The 23,359-nt window shown below is 45.0% G+C and overlaps 1 protein-coding gene across 7 annotated transcripts in view; it reads right to left on the bottom strand.

The window, feature by feature from the left end:
• The window catches only part of LOC105021617 (alpha-1,6-mannosylglycoprotein 6-beta-N-acetylglucosaminyltransferase B), a 121,046-nt gene that overhangs the window by 45,474 nt on the left and 52,213 nt on the right, over nt 1-23,359 (bottom strand). For 3 of the 7 annotated variants that reach the window (XM_020049872.2, XM_010889393.3, XM_029122258.2), the window contains 5 exons: nt 23,176-23,285; nt 17,948-18,024; nt 17,636-17,821; nt 15,441-15,605; nt 3,292-3,461 (listed from right to left, as the gene is read on the bottom strand). In XM_020049872.2, coding sequence (XP_019905431.2) covers nt 3,292-3,461; nt 15,441-15,605; nt 17,636-17,821; nt 17,948-18,024; nt 23,176-23,285 — 708 coding nt within the window. Of the gene's footprint in view, nt 1-3,291; nt 3,462-15,440; nt 15,606-17,635; nt 17,822-17,947; nt 18,025-19,974; nt 19,993-21,322; nt 21,492-21,592; nt 22,771-23,175; nt 23,286-23,359 lie in introns of those variants that run through there. The other 4 variants (XM_020049876.2, XM_020049871.2, XM_020049873.2 and 1 more) reach the window with 4 other exon arrangements.

Raw genomic sequence — 23,359 nt, 5'->3', positions numbered from 1 at the left:
CGTTGCCCTCACTCAGGGACACACGTGTAAAGAGACAAAGGCACATTTTAATAAAATGCACATTTAAATTAATGAGGGCCTTTCACGCTTGGCGCATTGACAATAGGAAAGCGTTACTTCCCTCTGAGTGCTGTCAATCTCTGTCCCCCAGTGATGAGTAACAAAACAAACAAAAAAATTGATGGAACCATTTCTGTTTATTGAAGCCAAAATCAAAAGAGAGATCGAAAGAGAAGAAACAACAACTAAAATTGCCTCTCTGCTGACAGCTAAATTGCTTCTAATATCACATCTGTCGGATCCAAAATGCCCAATGTTCTTAGTCCTGCTGAAAGGAGGGGGCCATGGGAAATGAAGGGGTAGGTGAAGTGTTCTTAGTCCTGCTGAAAGGAGGGGGCCATGGGAAATGAAGGGGTAGGTGAAGTGTTCTTAGTCCTGCTGAAAGGAGGGGGCCATGGGAAATGAAGGGGTAGGTGAAGTGTTCTTAGTCCTGCTGAAAGCAGGGGGCCATGGGAAATGAAGCAGTAGGTGAAGTGTTCTTAGTCCTGCTGAAAGGAGGGGGCCATGGGAAATGAAGGGGTAGGTGAAGTGTTTCAAGTCAACAGAGGAAAGTGCTACCGTCCAAAACTTTGTTCAATAGCACAAGACAGGGAGGTGGAAGATTTAACAAAAGACAGCAGAAGAAAGCGAGCGAAAAAGAGAGAGAGAAAGCGTTGCAGAGACAGCAAGAAGTCACTGTATTAAAGAAAGGGAACAAAGGAGACAGCCAGACGACAGTCAGATATACAGGCAGAGACAGTAGAAACAATGGGCAAGTGAATAGCGGTAAACAAAGCCACCAGCAGGAGTGGGAGTGAGTGGACCGTCTCTCTCAGAGGCTCCCGGCAGTGACATTTGCGAAGCCTCCCCATAATTCAGACGGGTACACCTTTTAATACACAAGACACTTAACGGGGGGAATAAAAGCAAAACGAAAACAATGCGAAAACAACACAGTTGACAATCCCCGGCGGAGGTTTGGCGGCCAACGCACCACCCAATCCATCTCCATATGACCACTCCACGGGCCGGAGCCGTTTGACAACCCCCGCTGATTTAGTGAGCCTTCAGCGCCGGCTGTCTGTAGCCAAACGTTGGACGCCGGGGTCCGGAGCCTCTTAACCAATCAGACAGATTTACATCCGTTGGCCCGGAGATCGCACCGGGAGATCGCGACTACTGTATCCATCAGCACAAAAAAACGGCACACGTGAAAGGCTGCTGACTGGACCAACGGAGCGGAGGAAAAGACACGATGGCGCCAGGTCGACGCCAGGCTGGAGCGGAGGCCGGTCGATTGACAGTGGCTGGGAAAAAAAATCTATTTTAAAACCAGAGACCAGGCAAGCCTAGTTCAGCCGGCCCCCAATAGAAAGAGTTGCCGTCTCGAGATTCGAACCCGGCTCGCCCACATGAAAGGCTGTGTCATTGATCACTACACCACGAAGGTGTACTTTTGCCTGGTGTCAGTATAGCCTCTTGTCTCTATCCTGAACCAATCCTCTTTTGCCACTGGCCTTTTTAATAGTTCATTTGCCATTCGTGAATGAAATAGATAGTTAAACTGACTAACGTTTCTTATTAAGTTTACCTCCACCACAAATAGCGGCTATGTATTGCGTTTGCCACTGGCCGTTTTAACAGCGTATTAGCCAGTAATAAGCTTTACCCTTATCTACTAACTTACTGGAACAGTCATAAGAATTGAGCTATTTCATTACATGGCATAGGAATGTGTTTTTTTCTTTCATTCATGAATGACATTTATACAATAACTATCAACAAAGGCATCGATAACTAACCTTTTCATCAAGTGAAAAGACGAGAGGATCGTGGAATCTACCAGAAATAATTAATAAATATTGTTGCTCTCAATGGATTCGTATGAAGGTTTTCCGTATGAGAAACTCTGTCGTTAACCACTACGCCACGACATTACAAGTTTCAGCAGCCACTAGACTCCACTGAGGATTGTGTTAAATAGGCTTACTAATATCTACTAACTTCCTAGGAATAATCAGAAGAATAAGAAGACTGAAGATGAACTACTCCATGCCAGAAACAGTCGCAATATAACTGTATACAGTTTCAGTTAAGGCTTAAGATATGATAACTACGTTGTTAAGCCAGCAAATGTGTTTGTCTATCCTGACCCAAAACGCATGCACTGATGCGTACTTCGGAAATCCACCAGAAACAGTCACAATATAACCGTAAACTGTTTCATTTCAGGCTTACTATCATGTAGATACTGAAGGTTATAGCCAGCAAAGTTTTTGTCTATAGGGAAATATTCATAACGCGTACGCATCGCCTGTGAGGAGATACAAACTCGGGACATATAGTTCACACATCCGCTTCTCTAACCACTACGCTATTTAACAAGGGGTAGTCAGTCAGTCAGTCAGTCAGTCAGAGACATTCGCTCTTCTTAGCCGGCTCCGCTTACACAGTGCAGCAAAAAACAGAAAAAGACTGAAGGTCTGGAGGTCTGACAGGCTGACATATCGGGTTAATTGACATGTAGAGCGTGTGTACTGGCGAGGTTAAATGGTTATTAACTGTCACAGGGAAAAGAGGTTAGGTTTCTGTGGCCACACACGTTCTGTCCAGAGAACCATATGCGACGGCTCAATCGGCATTTGAAATCAGATGACCTGGGTCATCTAAAAAGATCAACCACCTCACTCAAATTCAGTGTGGCCAAGAGCACAGTGCTACCTTGAAGCTCTGTTCTGAAATGGACAGTAATTATGACAGAGAGAGTGATTACAGGCAACCTGGAACACTACTGATCCCTAAGTGCTTTTCAACACCAACACCTTTGTGGAAAGGTCATAGGTCAAACACGGGTGTGCTATTGCAAGTGTTTTGGTGAGAAACATAAAATAAGGCATCTCCCCACTCTTCCGAAAAGGCTTGGTCACAACCAGGGATCAGCCACTGTTGACTCAAATTAGGGTTAGATGCCTTGCTCAAGATCAGATCGGCAGACTCCTCCCCACCAAATTGGCTTTGTTGTATCCTTTCGGCAACTTGCCCGACATAGCCGCTAGGCTAACTTCCAGCCCATTCGGTAACCTGCCCAACATAGCCACTAGATGAGTAGTAAAAGAAGGCAAAGCTTTATTGAGAGCAACAAAGCTCCAAAGCCACCACACAACCCACATGCAAAAGAGGCTATGATTAACTGACAATGAGGCAGAAGCGGAGTTTCCCATTAAAACCATTCTGTGAAAGACACTGACTCACCCCTGCAGTTCCTTGACAGACATGGAGATCTTGAGGTTGTGTCCCAGGACATGGAGGGCGGTCAGGATATCTGCCCACTGGACCATCTCGCCCAGGGGACCTCCTTTCAGCACCTTGGGGCTGAACACGTCGCCAGACTCCTCCGTCAGGAAGCCCACGTGAACCAGGATCTGGTGAAGGAAGCATATGGTTGAGATCAACAGTGATTTATACATTAAAACAGAGAGGAAATGTGGTGAGGCTTTCGCTGCTACTCTAACTGATATTGTCATCTCTCTGTGGCGCTGGATTATACATGACTAGAAAATAGCCTTGAGAACACCTGTGTGGGACGTCGCACCACCTGCTTAGTAGGACTGTCTGAAATGCTTGGCTGTTTGCCAACCACCACCCAAACACGCATCCACCAGGCCAGTCTGATATGCCTGGCAGTTAGCCAACCACCACCCAAACACGCATCCACCAGGCCAGTCTGACATTCCCGGCAGTTAGCCAACCACCACCCAAACACACATCCACCAGGCCAGTCTGACATTCCCGGCAATTAGCCAACCACCACCCAAACACACATCCACCAGGCCAGTCTGACATTCCCGGCAATTAGCCAACCACCACCCAAACACACATCCACCAGGCCAGTCTGACATTCCCAGCAGTTAGCCAACCACCACCCAAACACACATCCACCAGGCCAGTCTGACATTCCCAGCAGTTAGCCAACCACCACCCAAACACACATCCACCAGGCCAGTCTGACATTCCCAGCAGTTAGCCAACCACCACCCAAACACACATCCACCAGGCCAGTCTGACATTCCCTGCAGTTAGCCAACCACCACCCAAACACACATCCACCAGGCCAGTCTGACATTCCCAGCAGTTAGCCAACCACCACCCAAACACACATCCACCAGGCCAGTCTGACATTCCCAGCAGTTAGCCAACCACCACCCAAACACACATCCACCAGGCCAGTCTGACATTCTCGGCAGTTAGCCAACCACCACCCAAACACACATCCACCAGGCCAGTCTGGTATAAACCAGAACAATGACCCATCCTTGGTGTAGATTCTTCCCACAATGTATGTATTTATTGTTGTTTAGCAGGAAGGTTGACTGAGATTGGGATGCAGCGTGCTCAACAATAGGATGATATGGTCTCCCTAAGGAATGGCACTCCTAATTTGCGGGGTGAGAGAAAAATTGCTGCTAAATAAGGATAAAGACGAATAAGCCCTCACATTAGAGTTTGATGTAGAAAAGCGACACAGTGACCGTACATGAACATCATGAACATCTTATTCATCTCAGCCAACCGACAATTTCTTTTTTATACATTCACATAGGTCCACGCCACTCATTCCAACAATTCCCAGGCTCCACACTCACACCCAATTTTTTGCCTGCGTAGCAGATAAGGGATCGATATTCTTGTTAACTAAAATAAGCTTTATATCCAATCTCCCTTTGCAGATGTACAAAATCAAACACACATTGCTTGTCATTTTGCCAAAATCTGCCATTGATCCCTTTATCCTGGATGCTGTTGGTTTTCTAATAATGTTCTAGATGTTATAACACCATATAACACATATGTCTGTCTCTGAGAATTTGAAAAAACGTAATTACCATGAGATTATAATTGGGGTTAATACTATTTGCCCCTCAATTTTTCAGAGATGGTTTCCTTCTGACATCTACATTCTATGCTCTGTTATGATAACCAATATTCAGTATTCGCCATCAAGAAAATGTTGATGCAGTATCTCAGCAGAAGAACTGCAGTTCTGCAGATCAATATGTCAAAAAATTTGCTTTTGATAACATTCTATTTACTGGCTAAGAATAGAATACAGATGTATTTTTCATTCTACAGTAAGCGGAGCACCACATACCCATAAACTGATAGAATACTATGTTATAAAAAAACTGAACATTTCGTACGAGGGGAGGTTAAGAGTGCAACTGGTTCAATGCAGCATGCAGTGGAATAACAACCGTCTGCATGAGTAACCTCTGGTAGCTGCAAAATACAGTTCTTACAAATGCGGCCCTTACTTTTTGACAGTTTAGGCTACAAAATATAGTGACCCCATCGCCGAAAGACAAGACACGCTTGTCTTCTGTTTCCCTCAGGACTCTTCCGTTTCCCGTAGAACAGAGTGGGCAGAACCAGACAGAACATTAGCCTGCGGTGGAAAGAACATCATCAATGTGTAAAGATCACACACAATATTTTGTTTTGCATTTCATGCTTCATTTATTTGAGATAATGGTGAAAGACAAAGACGAGAGAAAAGAAGCCACTTGCTACAAGAGCAGTCAGATAGATTCAAACCTATTGCTGCAACAGGACATGTGGACTGTGGGCAGCAGCTTAGCCCATTTGACCACCCTAGGACACAAAACATCATACACTCACTGACTGATGAACTTTCTGGATGTTTTTCATGAACATCCCAACTTTTCAAGTGCATTTCAAAGCATATTTCCTTCAGATTTAAAGCGGTTATATGTAAGGTCTTTACTACTTAGCATCAATTCAAACATTTAATATGCACGGAAGACATTTGCAGTTAATGTTTTAAGTTAATGTTTCAAATATTGTTTTCTACAAAACTGTTATTCCGTGTTGTATGACACTAATAAACATTGCAGCCAGCCTGTCTATCAGTTTGAATTGATGTGTAGTCTCCTCATACTCTCTTTAGACACTGTCACGTTAGTACTATCCCCCAAACTCTAAACTACCCTGGCCTAGCTAATACTATTCTGATTTTGTTAGGTTAGAGAAGTGGAGGGGACAGGTAGTGTTAATGTTTAAATTCAGCCTTGTAAACGTTAGAGGCAGGGTTTTCTATAGCGCCCCTTAATATTATTATCAATCATTTCTGAAATGTTTGTCAGACTGTCACAGCAGTACTTAAAATCAACATTCATTGTTGACAATATCACCTTTCTTGCCTATTCTCCAAAAGAATTCACCAGGATATGTGAATTCTGTAGGTCCCAGATTAGATTACCTGGTGAAATGCTTACATTCCTATGATTCCAGCCATAGGCGCCGATACCGTGGGTGCTCCGGGGCTCGAGCACCCACGGAAAATAGCGAGCACCCACGGAAAATAGCGAGCACCCACGAAAATACCGAGCACGAGCACCCACGTGTGCCAGACCGCCAGTAGGCTACATTCATTTAAAATTAAACTTGCCGTTGGTGATATGTAAAGCGTCTGTCACACTGTGATTGGTTATGTCGATATTAGTGACAGCGACATAACCAGTCGCCTGCTCCGGGTGCTCCCTATCCACCAATCACAGCGTTTCTCAGATGAAAAAATGCCACTATCAAAAACTCGTAGCAGAAATTAGGGAGAAACTCCCAGAAACTGTGTCGTTTTTTTTAATCGATATTTAGATAATAGCGCAAAACATTAATTTCCCACGAACTGATCGCGGTTAGGCCTACGTGTCAGTTAAACTTTTCATCTCCAATCCTGTATTTGTGATAAGTGGTAAATTTTGAAAGATCTACTTTACGGCTTTATTAATAAGTAAATGAATAGGTGTGCGTAGTGCGTTTATATAGGTATATATAGGTGTGTGTATATATATATATATATATATATATAAATGGCGTGCGCCTTTGAGCACCCACGGAGGAAAACATAAATCGGCGCCTATGATTCCAGCTGTCAATAAATGCCAAAACAATACAAATATCCAACCGGAGTGCATCTCCTGTCCCCTTAAAAAACTGAAAAGCGTTTCCCAAACTGTAATCTTAACCTCAACCTTTTTTCAGGCAGTTTTTGTCATTCACTAACAGGACAGGGTTTAGAAATAAATTCATCTCTGCTGAGAATGTAGCGGCCTGGACCTGAACCACTGCTGCTGCCACCGGACCTGAAGCACCCAAGGAAATGGATCCTTTCTGTTTTAAACCGATCCCAAACATCAATCATAACCATGACCCATTTTGGTTTCACTTTCACGCCACTCCACCACATGGCATACTAAAAATATCAACCCAACAGTTATGCAACGACATTGCCTGATTAAAACTTCGAGCCAATGCTGTAATTCTAATTCTGCAGTTCTGCAAGGGGAGGCAATATATTTGGAATGTTTTGCTTTATGGGGGTCCCAAAAATAAATACAGATGGGTGACAAATTGGCAGAGATTCTACCAGTCTCAGGAGCTCTACTGGAGGGATGGGGCCCCATGCTTCCAAAGGATATTCCCTCATTTTGTGCTTAGATGATGGTGGTGGAGAGCGCTGCCTAACACGTCCGTCCAAGATCTCCCATTGTTGTTCAATTGGCTTCAGATCTGGTGACTGGCGAAAGGCCACAATATGATTCACTTTATTTTCATACTCATCAAACCATTAAGTGACCCCTCGTGCCCTGTGGATGGGGACATTGTCATCCTGGAAGAGACCCGATTACGAACCCTCCTTTAAAGTCACATGGACCCTTTCCACTTGCCATCTTGGCTCCTCGTGTAAACAGGACGGACCAGAAGCCAGACATCTCCATACGTTGCTCCGGCATTAACAGCACACGATTCTATTAGTGTCATACAAACAAAAAAATTTGTGTTTCTGCTCAATGAAGGAAATAGCATTTCTGTAGAATTTCCACAGTACTCCAAGGACAGTGGGCATCTGCCTACATTATGCTAATCAGACGCTAGGCTGTAATAATACACTCTGGTATCAGACGTAGAACATATGTTCATCTCTACTGTGTGTCAGAGCCATGCTTGGACCCTATTGGCGCCCTATTCCCTATTGCAGAACTCCGGCCCTGGTTGAAAGGAGTGCGCTATGCAGAGAATAAGAGTCCGTTGGGGAGTCGGTTATGTCACTGAGGTACAGTGGAGTGTAATCCTGATTAGCTAACACAGCATGAAAAGCCCCTCTGCTTCAGTTAGAGACCCTGAGACAAACTTTCGGCACAGCTTTTACATAATGAGCTTATGGCAAACCCGATGGACATTTCAGAGGTCGGGTAGCCGCGTACACGGATGGTATAGGATGTGTCAGAACTAAGCGGGAGGCGAAAAGACCCCCTGTTTCAATTTGAAATGGTTCCACACAAGCGAAAAGATCTCGCCGCAATATGACGAGTTTACCGTTTATTCATGGATACTGAGCTTAATACAGTTGTCCTTCGGGAAAGTCAAGTCTGACATTTTTAAGTCGAAAGTGTCACCTTTTGTAACGGTGGCGAAGAGGAATCAGGCACAGGCGGATTGCATTTGAGTATTACCTTTTAATTGAAAACAAACACCGAATACAAAATAAACTGAAAGAAAGTAAAGGGCTGACCTCAGCAGCCAGAACGAAACACTCTCCCGTTACGTGCCACATGTGAAGCAACAACAACGATCGACCAGTGAGGGGAGCAGAGGAGAAACATTTAACCACATAGTGATGACCTAACTGGGACCTGGTGTGAGTGATGATGGGAGACAAGACCATGAATGAGTCCGGGGTGAGTTCGTGACGGGAACTGGGAGCGCACGGCCCGACTGCACTAGTCATCACCGCACCGTGACACCTTTACACGCCGTGTGGAAAATTCCCGCAAGAACAAGGCGACCAAGTTAAGATACGCCAAGTGCACGTGTGCTGTGTGCGCGTAAAAAAAAACAAAAACGTGTCACGGCACACAAGGAGCGAGCGAGCGTGCAGGCGGGCGTGTGAACCGTTGTGAAAGTGATTAGCAGGCCTTTCTCCACGCAGCGGGGCACACCTCATTAACTGCCTGGAGGCCGTTTTCATTCCGTCTCCCTCTCCTTCTCCCTCACACGTTCACTCCCTTTCTCCCCCTCTACACTGTTTATGCGACACCTGACTAATTGTGTGCTGAAAGTCACATAGCCAGTTGCTGGCAGGATGCTAACCGACAACACCATCACACACGTGCTTCTCAGACACACACACACACCAAAAAAAATAATCTGAACGCACGCACACGCACGCACACAGAAATAGTGTAAGCGACTGAAAGGAGGGAAATGAAAAGCGGTAGAATAACGATGAGGAGGAAATCGATCGGTCTCATTAATAAGCCAACAGTAAGCCAACGCTTTTGGACCCCCAGGTAGAATTAAAAAGCAGTCTTATTGAAAAGTGATTAGGACAAATCCCAGAATGCACAACGCTGCTGGGGGACGGGGGATCCTTAAACAGACACCTAGCGTTACATCAGACGCAGAATAACCTCGGAATCGCCTTTCACTGGTGGTCCCCTCCCTGTCGAATCCCCTCCCACATGATCACGTCGACGGAGAGCACGTCGCCACACACACACACACACACACTTTAATAAGCTTGCTCTATTAAACCGGCCCTTCATAAAAAAAAGAAGAAAAAAAGATAAGTGAAATGTAATTACCGTTTGGGTGGCAGATGGCATCGGCCGCCTTTGAACCCCCTTTGGCCAAAATCAGGGATATCACACCCCAAACTGGCAACCAAGAGGTGCTGCAGACACTGGGGAGGGGGGAGGGATTTTCACTGTTCACACGTTGGCAACAGCACTCCCAATTCCTGGTGAGGAACCTCCATTTGGCCGGCTACACTAACGCAGACAGACAGATGTAGGCAATGACATTCCATTTCTGAAGGGAACCTATTGGGTTTAAAAGCCCTGTTAGCGGTGGTACGCTACGCTGCAATATGGATGTTATTCTCAGCTAATGGGCAATATTCATCTCCGTTTGCCAACGTTAACTGCCCTCCACTGGAATAGAAAAGCTTGATGGCTGAACGAAACTGGAACGATGTTGGAAAAGGTTACAAAACCTTGAATTCACTTATTTTGTTGAAAGGTGAAGTACACAATGATTTGCTAGGATATATATTAACGCGATGATATCTCAAAAGTCTCACACAAGGCATAAACTGCTGCAAGCGCATGCACACACACAAACACACACGCGCGTGTGCGCGCACGCGCAGTCATCCCATCCCTGTGATTCCCTAAGGAGGCTGAATACATACGGAGGCGTCTGCTTATACTGTGGACTTCTGCAACTCCCAGAGGGTCTGTGTGTGTGTGTGTGTGTGTGTGTGTTTCTTCCTCTGATAGCAACACAACCCTGAGAACAGTGTAGAATCAAACACTACATACAGCGAACCAGAAGGGAATTGGAAAGAAAGACGTCTACAGAAGACCCAGCGGAAGAAGAGCGCCAGCGAAGGACGCTTCATCCACCCATATCCGCTCCACTGTACACCAACACACTCCACTGTACACTAACCCTCCCCTGTACACCAACCCTCCCCTGTACACCAACACACACTCCTGTACACCAACACACACCCCTGTACACCAACACACACCCCTGTACACCAACACACACCCCTGTATACCAACACACACCCCTGTATACCAACACACACACCTGCATACCAACACACACCCCTGTATACCAACACACACCACTGTACACCAACACACTCCACTGTACACCAACATACACCCCTGTACACCAACACACTCCACTGTACACCAACACACTCCACTGTACACCAACACACTCCACTGTACACCAACCCTCCCCTGTACACCAACATACACCCCTGTATACCAACACACTCCACTGTACACCAACATACACCCCTGTACACCAACACACTCCACTGTACACCAACACACTCCACTGTACACCAACATACACCCCTGTACACCAACACACTCCACTGTACACCAACACACTCCACTGTACACCAACATACACCCCTGTACACCAACACACTCCACTGTACACCAACACACTCCACTGTACACTAACCCCCCACTGTACACCAACCCTCCCCTGTACACCAACATACACCCCTGTATACCAACACACTCCACTACACCAACATACACCCCTGTATACCAACACACTCCACTGTACACCAACATACACCCCTGTACACCAACACACTCTACTGTACACCAACACACTACACTGTACACCAACACACACCCCTGTATACCAACACACTCCACTGTACACCAACATACACCCCTGTACACCAACACACTCTACTGTACACCAACACACTCCACTGTACACCAACACACTCCACTGTACACCAACACACTCCACTGTACACCAACACTCCACTGTACACCAACACTCCACTGTACACCAACACTAACAGACTGCATTCTCCTTCCATGCCATGTTAGTCCATGCAAGTCCCTCACACACAGACACACAGCGATGAAGAGGAGCAGAGAGCAATGAGAGATGTCATCTCTTAAGCAGCAAAGAGAAGGAATAGCTCTGTATCTAGACAATTAATTTGGGAATCGTCTGAAGACTATCAATACCATTTCCCCTAACTAACTAACTAACTAGCTAGAAGAAGCACTTCGGTGTACAGAGGTGTTACTTAGCTAACTAATTAGCCAGCTCTGGGTAGAATGAAACGGGAAGAAGTATTACAGTCTCCAGTGCTCATTGCTAACACAATGTTAAAACACTAACATGCTAACACAATAATGACAGCAGAATGCTAATGGGCAGAGTTGGTGGGATTTTGATGTGTGCATTTCAGGGAGTCTGTTGTGCTCTAATGACCCTGTGTGGCCTCTCTGAAGGGCACAGATGTCTGAGTGTGAGGGGGTTAGTGTGGCACAAGCTGGCACTGCCAACTCCTCCCATCAAGTCTGCAGAATGTATTCTACCCCCTGCGGCAGGTTGTAGGTCAGCCTACTCTCCATAGAACACCTGGGGTATTGAGATAATCACAAACACACATAGACAAACACACACAGAGCAGAAATAAAAAATAAAAAAAATCCTTAAGGATGTCATCCAGTGATGTGGTAAAAAAAAAGTGTGTAAACTATGAATTTCTCTGGATCATTTTGATACGACAAATCATTCATCAATATAATTGAAAATGTAACATTATAAAACAGTATCAATTAATTGCATTTTATGCAAGTCTACTAAAAAGCAAGGCCTAGTGTAAGTAATTAAGGTTATTAATCTGAAAAAAAAAATCTAGACTGAATGCAACATCTCACCACCTTAGTCTGCTTCTTCTTTGTCTATCTCACTAGTCTCTATAAACAAAGTGTTGAAAGAAGGCTTACGTTTCTTACTACACTTTAATATCAGCAGAATATATTAACTGACCATAGTAAACAACTAACCTCCTCTTATTCTGCACTCTCTTTCTTAACTCTCTGTGAGGCAATGTTTTAAATGATAATTTATTGGCATGATAATTATTTTTACTGAATAAATAAATACGTATATTTCTTGATATTGGGGATTTACAAAAACAGACTTTTCAGTCTCTCACACGTAGATAGCCAGTTTACTATCTAGCTAGTACAGCATGTCAAACAGATATACTGTATTTAGCTAACAAATGTACAGTAGGTGGCTAGCCAACTAAACTAAAGTATTTTATTTAACATTTGCTACCACCTTATCCTTGAGACTGGGTTTTTTCGGGGGGATGAAGACAACAAAGTCGCAAGAGTTAATGGACGTTCGAAAAAGTTTCGTTTACTTGTCATCTCTGTCTTACCGCTTGCAGTGAAATGACTTACGTGTGGATAAGGGGTGAGTGAGACCGATTGTTGCCGCCAGCGCTTGCTGGTTCTAGCCGAGGTTGGGTAGCTCTATATCGTCAGTGTACAGCGTGTACGCGGATGAGTGACGTTTTCAGTCGGTTAGATAAATCAGAGCATGCTTGCCAGGCACATTGAGCATGCGCAGGCGAACGTAACGAGCATACTTTGTGCGCCTGATCAATTCTGGGAACGGGATAAGTAGGTACACCATAATTAACCAAATGAAAACGTGAGTAGACGCTATTTCACAAATTAAACAGCGTAAACAGCGTGTGTTCAGCCTCCACTGCAACACCAATGTCGTCCATACATAAAATTAACCTATTCACTCAACATACATTCAATGCCCTGTAAGTCTCTTAAGATAACAACTTGGGTTGTGTAGCAAATATTGTAGATAATAAATTAAAAAAGACACACACAGAAACACGCAGACAAAGACCCTTCTCCTCAGAGCTCCTGTGAGCTCCGTTCATTGTTCCTGAATGGGTATATTCCCTCTCCGTCGGTCTCTTTCACACAAACTTTTCTATCTTTCTCCCTTGCTCTCTTTCTACCGACCGTCCTCCACCCCTTCTCTTCGCTCAGCGGAGTTACATATTCTGGGAGCACAATAAACAAACCAAACAAATGAGAGAAACAGAGTTGAATCCCCAGAACACGTCGGAATGTTAAAACATGCACCAGAGAGGGGCACTAAGAGAGACTGACGTCACTGAACGTGTGAGAGAATTAGTTATGAGATGGAGGGAGAGAAACAGAGAATGACATAAAAGAGACAGAGATTCAGAGAAGCCGGGAGAAAGAGTAAAGGAGAGATATTAAGAGTGAGAGAGATGAACAGAAAAGGAGTGAGGAAGAGAGAAAGTCTCAGAGATAGAAATGGAAGACAGTTACAAAGAGACAGAAACAAAGGGATTAAGAGCGAGAAACATGAATGGAGAGATAGAAATAAACAGAGGTAGAGATTAAGAGAGAGACGGAGAGAGAGGCACAGGATCAAGGGGGACCCGGTAAATAGTGAGGTATTCGAAAACTAGGTCACAGTTAATTCACACCCCGCTGCTTTTCTCCTGGGCTGGGAGTGTTTCATTTCCTGGTTCTGAAGCATCTGGTCGAGGGAGGAATACACACAGAACGACCACTCAGGTCCACCGGCAGCTCCCAACCCGGCGAGCCAAATAGGGACTGACATCCATAACCAGTGCAATCTCCCTCAACATCAGATCTAAGATCAGATGTTATCCCCTTAGAAGGCACCTCAGCGTGGTGCTGTACGCTAAATCTCGTATCAGCAGTATCCAGCATGCACAACAGCCTGTCGTCTAATTAACTTTGGATAAACTGCCGGGGACATGAGTACTGAGACGGCTAACACTGGAAAGTCACTCAAACACTAATGTAATTGTGAACTACCTCTGAAATACCTCTGACATTTTCTAAGGCACGCCGCCCTCATCCTTGACTTTCCGTAAATAAGTCATTCAATACACTAACTGGGAGTTTTAATTTCAAATAACAGATTAGGTATTAAAACTTTTTAAGAGGACACGTTCGTCCCGGGTCGCCAACCAGCCCTCCTACAAATCCCCAGCTGGAGGAAGGTAATTGGTTTGGATTTAAAAAAGTCAAGCAAAATGGAAGAGATTAGATGCTTTTTTTCAAAATCACACTTTCTCAGAATAAGCGACGTTTCACGCAAGAACTTGGCAACATTACCCCCAGTAACATGAAGTAATGAAAAAATTATCTCAAGTGTTATTTCAAAAAATATTTTGTGTAGGGTATTCTAATGATGCCTGAAACCCTTGATCAACCAAAACAACCTAATTGTTCTTTTCACAGTAATATATTTTCAAAAGGGTTTTCAGCCTGTGTCCAAAAAAAAAGTCCAAATGACACCTGTTTGGCCAGACGAGGGTGGTTAAAGAACTGTAACATCTGGTGTAGACATACAGTAGCTGGAACCTCATAACAGAAGGCGGAGAGCACAGATCTGAAATATCCAATCCATTTCATGCTTTTGAGCCAGGAGACTGCTCCATCCATCAAGACCACGCACACAGAGCAGTGCGGAAGGCTTATTTTAGGCCTGTTAGCTTATTTTAGGAGGAGAGAGATGCGATGAGACAGATGTGAGACGTGAAGGATGAGAGAGGGTGGATGGTGAACGTGTCCTGTTATTGCAGCTCTTTCGCTCCGTTTCACTCGCATCGTCTCTGTCTCCTTTACTCCATTTTATTGCTCCACCTTTCTGCGGGGGGGGGGGGGCACAGGGACAAAGTGGAACAGCACGCCAACGCGTTACTGAACGCAGGGGGGACTCCACAGAGGAAACGGTCAGGAGCCCTTCTCCATCCTTTTCATCCGCCTTCTGCTCTCCTCCCTGATAAACTAATTCCATCATTACAACATCTCACAGTGCCTTTTCCTCCTAACTAACCCCCCACCCCACCCCACCCCCACCCGCCGCGTCATTAAATAAAGATCTCATCTTCCCCTTCTTCGGTTGCCTCTGGCGTCATTAAATAAAGATCTCATCTTCACCTTCTTCTGCTCCCTCCAGCGTTGGCGCAGCTTGGCATGGAGGCGCTGCGCGGCCGTACCCCACTGCGGTGCCAGCCTCCTCATGCGCCGCTTCATGAAGCTCAGGGACTCCTTGCCGGTGCCAACCTGGTCCAGCAGAGAGGACAGATCTGTACGAAATGCAGCCTGGGAGAGAGGGAGAGACGAAGGAGACGTGCTCATTATTCCCAGATTCATTTCTCCAAATCACACAGCCAAAGCCTTGGACTTTAGAGATGCAGATGGTAAGAGGCAGGGAAATAGTGTGAGACGGACAGAGTCAGAGAAAGAGAAATATAAAGAGAAAGAGATAGAGTGAAAGAGAGAGCTGGAGAGATGGACTGTGTGGGAAGACTAGTGAGGTGGGGGGAGGGGGGGGGGGCATAGGACAGAGCCATTTCATCAGGCATTACATGATAACCGCCCACGCAGACACCACAGTCTGCCCCTGCTGTAAGACCCGCCAGGGTTTCTGGGAGTGGGTGAAACCTCGTCTGTCTGGGGACACACCGCTACAAGCCAGCTAAGTCTTGGGAGAAACCTACCCCATGTGTGCTAGTTTCACAGCTGACTGGCGCACACACACAGACACAAACAAACAAACACACAAACACACCTCCCCTGCTATAAATGGCTAGATAATCTGGTTGACAGAGCCACCACAGTAATTGAGAGCGGTGGCAAGTACTAATAAGCTATTTAATATAAAAGAAAAGAAAACCGAGAACACAAACACACACACAAGGACACTTACTAAGACATTCTCTCACTCAGTCAGTCAGTAAGTGACCTAGCCGCTCAGTCAATCAGTCAGTCGCTCAGTCAGTGGCCTAGCCGCTCAGTCAGTCAGTCGCTCTGCATACATATTCAGGACTGGGACATTCTTCTGCTCTTCCCTACTTTTAAGGAAAGCCACCACTGGGCATTAGGACATATCGTGACAGACACCTCATTTAATCAGAGCTCATTATTTTCCCAAAACGTCTAATTGTCTTTATTTTTTTCCACATTTAATTGTTAAGAGAGAGTGATGAACTGTACTCTTGCTCTGGCTCGACTCCTGCTCTCATGGTCAGTGCAATGAGTGGTTGTTGTTCTCTCATATTGAGGACAGAAAGACCTGTGCCTTGTCCTTGAGTCTCTTGGCAAAATCTTGGCAGAATGTGAGAAATCACATCACCACCACGCCACCAATATTTCCAACAGTGGTTTGGGGGGCGGATCCCAGAGGGTTGGTGGAAGATTGGAGAAGGATCCATCCAGAAATTAGCATAATGGGAGGAGCTAATATCGTATAACCATACTGTAAAAAAGTGTGTTTCCGAAGTTTGGAAGTTGGTTGTTTTGCAGACCAACATGGGTTGTTTGCTCTGCAGATCAGCACAGATGTATTACCTTAATAAAGTCTAATTTTGAAATCACAAACTCCTGAGTTGTTTGAAAATGTTGGCTGGAAAAATGGGTACAATTTTGTAGCCAACGCAGTTTTAGACTATCCTGAACAAATCCTAATGCCTAATTAATTTGGTTCATGGCAAGGACTGAACCCCAGTCAATGACGTGAGAGACCACTACGCTAACCACTACGCTATTTAACAAGGGGTAGTCACTCACTCACTAAGATTCGCTCTTCTTGGCCGGCTCCACTTACGTACATGGTCCGGCAAAAACATCTAAACATTTTGACCAGTATGGCTCACACAATGACACATTTTTATTTTATTTTGGTGGCACTGGTCAATTTAACTAGCCAATAACTAGCTTTTGAAGCATGAATTAAGTGTTTTGAGTGAGTTACTACATTTTGCAGACATGCAATAGAGTTGTGATGCCCCATGAAACAGTTGTGACGATTGCCCTTACAGTAGGATGAATGTTGCAGTTTTTCATGCAAAAGGAAATGTTCTGTTTACATGTAACACCACTAAATTGACTGTATACATACAGATGTGCATATCCTATTTCTAGGGTCAGTCGAGGAGAGATGGGGGGAGGGGTTACGTTGGTCTATAAATATTAATTTGTCCCTTGGCTGCGTCCTTTTATTTGGGAATTAGTGTGTGACTGTTAACACACTAAACCATTAGCCACCTGTCTCTTGGCAGTGAGTGTGTGTATATGCTTTTGTGTACATGTCTTCCTGTGTGTGTGTGTGTGTGTGTGTGTGTGTATCTTACCTGTCTCTTGGCGGTGGTGGTCTGGTGTGTGTGCGTATGGATGGTCGGGGGGCTGCTGTGGTTCCTCCAGGCCAGCGGGGGGCAGAACCACTCCACCTCGCTGAGGTAGATGAGGAAAGAGCAGTCGGAGCCATCCACCCCGTAGAAGGCGTAACACGGGTCCGACGTCCAGCGGGCACGCATCCACTGGTAACACACAGGTTCCATACAATGGATACAATACAATGGATGAATCACCAAAAGACATCTGAAGAAAGTACGAGTTCCTTCAGTATCTCACATAAATGTGTGGTAAAAACCAGAGGCACTTACGTCTACTTTCCCAGGGCAGTCTGGGTAGCGGGGGTCCCTGGGTACCTCGCACTGGCCTGAAGACCCGTCTCTCACTGCTGACACAATACACACACATTACAAACGCTAGTCACTTCACACACATCCACTCAGTTTATCCAGGCTTATATTATCCAGCTATACAATGATACAGATCAGCAGTAGCCCATGCCTTGTTTGACCTGATCTGGTGCGAGCTCTCTACTGGAGAAATGAACACAACCACCTTCAGATTTACCAGCACAATGTGTGTCTGCTTCACTCGGGCTGAAATTGCTGCATTCATTGGCCAATTGAGTCCAGCTAACCGAGTCCAAGTTCTTCTGTTGAAGTACGGAAGTAAGATTGATGAGGTTCCGTCTCAGGCTTGGTCTCCTCCTCTTGCTCCGTCTTGCTCTGCCACGTCTCTGAATCTCTCTCTCCACCTCGTCCAACGGACCTCTTTTTCTCTTTTTATATCCCTCCAACCCTCCGGACCAAAATATGATCTGACGGCTTACATTTGTCTAATGAAAAATGTGTCTCTCTCTATCCCAATCCCTCCCCGAGGGTCCCCACCTCACAGAAAGACTAAAAATCGAGTTGTCTTTCGATTTGATTACGATAACAAGTCACTGCAGCCACAATTAAATGCGCAGCCGACTAAACATAACCAAAACTCGAGGGCCCTGCATTACATTGAGAAAGACGGTGGATGGGAGGAATGTGATCATTTCGCCTGCTGTGTCTCTCTCTAGGACAGGCGATGAATCACTGGTGGGCTCAAGCCCAAGTGCACACTGGAATCCATTGAGTGTTGTTATTATTCATCTATGATTATAAAAGTGAAGGGACCGGTGTCCTGGCTGTGGTTCTGCCCTCACGCCTTCACCGCATTAAAACAGAGGCAGATCTGACATAATTTGGGTCATGAAAGGATAATTACTTGGCTGTGGGGTTGTGGAAAGGAAAGGCATGAAGTCACAAACACATTTGTGGGTTATGTCTAAAATGACACAGCACATCCACAATCATGCCCTGAATCTACCTCTGTTGTGCGGAATAAATATAACGGATGTGTTTCTCAATAATATTGGACCATTATTATCCACCAAAAACAAATTCATTTAGACCCCAACCAAGACCTTTTAAAAGCTGAGGTATAAACACTCAAACAAGCCAAAGATGCCTGGATACCTTTCCAGAATCCCTCCACCAGCTACCCAAGGAAAGCATAGTAGAGCCAGTGGTTTACCAGCCAGGAGAAGATTCAGACATCACCATACATAATGCCCTACATGCCATCTTACCCTAAAAGAAAGCCATAAATCCTGCTTCTAGCGTGTTGGAAATGGCACTCTACCAAATGGACATTTTTTAGCTAGCCTGAAAAGACACTACCATGCAACATCCATCAGCACTACTTTTTTTTCAACCACTTTTCAACACTGAGGAAAAACATTCTCGAAATGGAGGCAAAGCTAACTTAGCCTCTGTCTGACAATTCCCGGTCATCCCTATCCCTGTCCACCTAGTATTGCAGCCGATCTGGTGGCTGAAGTCTCTGAACACATCCCGCCTGTATTCATTGACCGCTCGCTGGAAAGTGAAAATCTGCCATGACCTCGGCAACAGGTTTTCAATACTGTATCTTGAGACACATTCATTATGATGACACATGAACTTGTCCTCCGACAAATCAAAGGTACATTTCGGGGTTCCTCAAGGTTTCTGTTTCAGGACTTTTATTTCACTATACAATACACTCACCTAAAGGATTATTAGGAACACCTGTTCAATTTCTCATTAATGCAATTATCTAATCAACCAATCACATGGCAGTTGCTTCAATGCATTTAGGGGTGTGGTCCTGGTCCACTCGTTACAACCGAGGTATGCAGCAAAGCATTTGTGAAGCCACAACATGCACAGCCTTGAGGCGGATGGGCTACAACAGCAGAAGACCCCACCGGGTACCACTCATCTCCACTACAAATAGGAAAAAGAGGCTACAATTTGCACGAGCTCACCAAAATTGGACAGTTGAAGACTGGAAGAATGTTGCCTGGTCTGATGAGTCTCGATTTCTGTTGAGACATTCAGATGGCAGAGTCAGAATTTGGCGTAAACAGAATGAGAACATGGATCCATCATGCCTTGTTACCACTGTGCATGCTGGTGGTGGTGGTGTAATGGTGTGGGGGATTTTCTTGGCACACTTTAGGCCCCTTAGTGCCAATTGGGCATTGTTTAAATGCCACAGCCTACCTGAGCATTGTTTCTGACCATGTCCATCCCTTTATGACCACCATGTACCCATTCTCTGATGGCTACTTCCAGCAGGATAATGCACCATGTCACAAAGCTTGAATCATTTCAAATTGGTTTCTTGAACATGACAATGAGTTCACTGTACTGGAATGGCCCCCACAGTCACCAGATCTCAACCCAATAGAGCATCTTTGGGATGTGGTGGAACGGGAGGTTTGTGCCCTGGATGTGCATCCCACAAATCTCCATCAACTGCAAGATGCTATCCTATCAATATGGGCCAACATTTCTAAAGAATGCTTTCAGCACCTTGTTGAATCAATGCCACGTAGAATTAAGACAGTTCTGAAGGCGAAATGGGGTCAAACACAGTATTAGTATGGTGTTCCTAATACTCCTTTAGGTGAGTGTATATGCTAACTCTTGGTGATGTCATTCGGAAACACAATTTGCAGAGCTCTGTATGCAGACAACAAAGTGCCTTCCCTTTGTGGACGGCAGAAAATCTTTCACTGAAATTGTATTTCTTTGCTCTAATCTGCCCTTAGTACAGCTGCTAGAATCTTGACAAGAATAAAAATATATATACATTTTACTGCAATCATAGCTTCTGGCTTCCTGTTAAGGCTATTGCTGATATAATGTTTTAATGTTAACCTACAAAGCATTACACTACCTCTAATTATCACTCTAAATGGGTTCAGCCATAACACGACAGTAACAAGATGGCCAAATTAAAAACACACGTAGTCCAGGTATCCAATAGGCACACGGCTGGCGTAGCAAACTCAGAGGTTTGTAGCCAATCAACACAGAGGGCAACACGGTCTTAGGAAGGTCTCCGCTTTTCTCTTCCACTGGGATGAATAGGACACAGTGTAACTCGCTGAGTGGAAACACATGAGAATATGAAGAATCATTCTGCCTGGTGCCATAGCTAGAAATCACTGAGGTGTTGTGGGTTGCACTATTTTTAGACTGTAAGGTGTTAGAAGGAGTGTGGGCGAATCAATAGAGGGTTGGTGTGGTGTAGTTGGAGAAATGTGGGTGAGAGACATGTATTAGAACACACTGAATAAACATATGCTCTCTCTCTCCCTCTCTCACTCTGAGGCCCAGGACCATTGCCTTAGGACTGCCTGGCGTGACGAGTCTCAGCCGTCCCTGTCCAAAGTCCACCTGGTCCGGTTTTGGATGGCGATGCGGCCTGACAACTCCTGCTGTCGCTGCCCACAGCCCACCTGTTCCTGTCGCCATTTTCCTCTAAACCTCTAGACTACCAAAGAAAAGCCACTGACATTTACAATATCTCCAGAGGACCTGATTTTCTGTACCCTTTACAACCACTGTCATCTTTATTTTTTATTGCTCTCTTACCCAATTTTGTAAAACTGTATTCTACAGGCCTGTCTGGTCAAAACAACTCCGAATGGTTCAGGAGAGTAAAAGGTCAAGGCAAGCCTCCCTCTCAGCCATATGGGCCAAGCCAGTAAGTTTTCTCCCCACTGCTCGTCCAATCAGGAAGTCTCTATGGTGCATTAAGGTTGGGACATCCCTGCCGATGACACCTTAGCCAATGGCCTTCCCAGCCACTATTGGCTCAGCGAATAGCTGCAAATACATCATGGTGGAGTGAATAGCTGCACGTACAACATGGTGGTCAGCTTGCTGCTACGAAATAAATTCTTAAATGGCTGAGCCACCTTTAGACCACCCCGAGTAGGCAGATACTTTAGACTGGTCAGTTGAATGTTAGAATTTCTTAAGGGGTGATTTGCCCTGAAGAGACCATGTACTCTTGTAATATTCACAAGAGTTCTAGCCACACCCCTTAGTTTCTATCCTTCTAGGCAGTTTCTGTCCACTGTGCTCTAACATATTACCACTTGCTTTCTGTGGTTTTTAGCTGGGTATTTGAATCTGTAAAAAGTGCTTGATAAAATACATTCCAATGACTGACTGAGGAAGGTGAGTTGATGAGGAACTTTCAATTGAGTTCCTTTGATACATAGTAGCCTGTGTGCCTGTGTTTCCAAAGCCGTTGGGATAATTTGGGCCAGTCGCAGAATTATTAATGATTTGATTAAAAAAGGAGGCGATGAACAAGCGAATAATTCAACAGTGTTGGAGGAAATGCAATAAAATGGGGATGGGGGATAATAACAGAAAGACTGTACGGAGCACACTGCCCGCCCGCGCTGAAAGTACTGAGGATTGGTTTAATTCGAGTCAATCTCACGTTTATTTCCCACATCAATTCATTTAAATCTATGAATCACTTTGACTGGCTTCAGATTTCATGGCTCCTGTGTAGACGTGCATTGCACCTTGAAAGGTTTTAAGACAATTCTTTAAACGGAAGACTTAGGAGGATTTTTACTGTGGTGCACTGGGCCGGCTAGGTTACTTTATGAATGAACACGCTGGAAAGGACCGTGTTCTCATGTAAGGTCAGGGTTACTCCAATTACGTGAATGATCAATCAAACAATTGTATTTATGAAGTGCTTTTACAAAACAACCAGCCTGAAACCCCAAGGAGCAAGCAACAACAGTGTTGAAGCACAGTGGCTAGGAGAAACTCCCTAAGAGGGGCCGAAATGTAGGAAGAAACCTAGACAGGAACCAGGCTCGTAGGGGTTACCAATAATCTTCTGGCTGTGCATCGTGAACATTTTAAGAGTACAAGTTGTAATAATTAATAAATGCATTTGGGCTGTGTCCAGAGTCTATAAAACCTAATCCAGGTCAGCAGCATGACCAGATGGACGGGGGGGTCAGCAGACTGGCAGCTGGAATCGTCAGGTATCATCTTGATCTGTAAAACACATCCAGGAGGACAACCAGGAGGAATGATGGGTCCTAAGCAATTCCACTGGCATTGCACGGTAAGTTAGTGACCCATACGGCATCAATTAACATTTTCAACAATGTTAGTGTTGAAAGAGTGGATTATTGTACCTTTACCGGCGGCAATACTGTTCTGGAGAATCTGTTCCACTCTCACCGCCATGTTGGAAACGTTCTGAGCAATAGCCTGGATTCTTTCCACCAGGCCGGCTGGCTGGAACCTGCAGAGACACGGACACACATATTACACTATTATACAAATTGAGAAACAGAGACCTCTGGGCTGCTCTTTGTT

Source organism: Esox lucius, chromosome 9, assembly GCF_011004845.1.
Source record: "Esox lucius isolate fEsoLuc1 chromosome 9, fEsoLuc1.pri, whole genome shotgun sequence".
Classification (NCBI taxonomy): Eukaryota; Metazoa; Chordata; class Actinopteri; order Esociformes; family Esocidae; genus Esox; species Esox lucius.
This window is presented reverse-complemented; position numbering and strand designations above follow the sequence as displayed.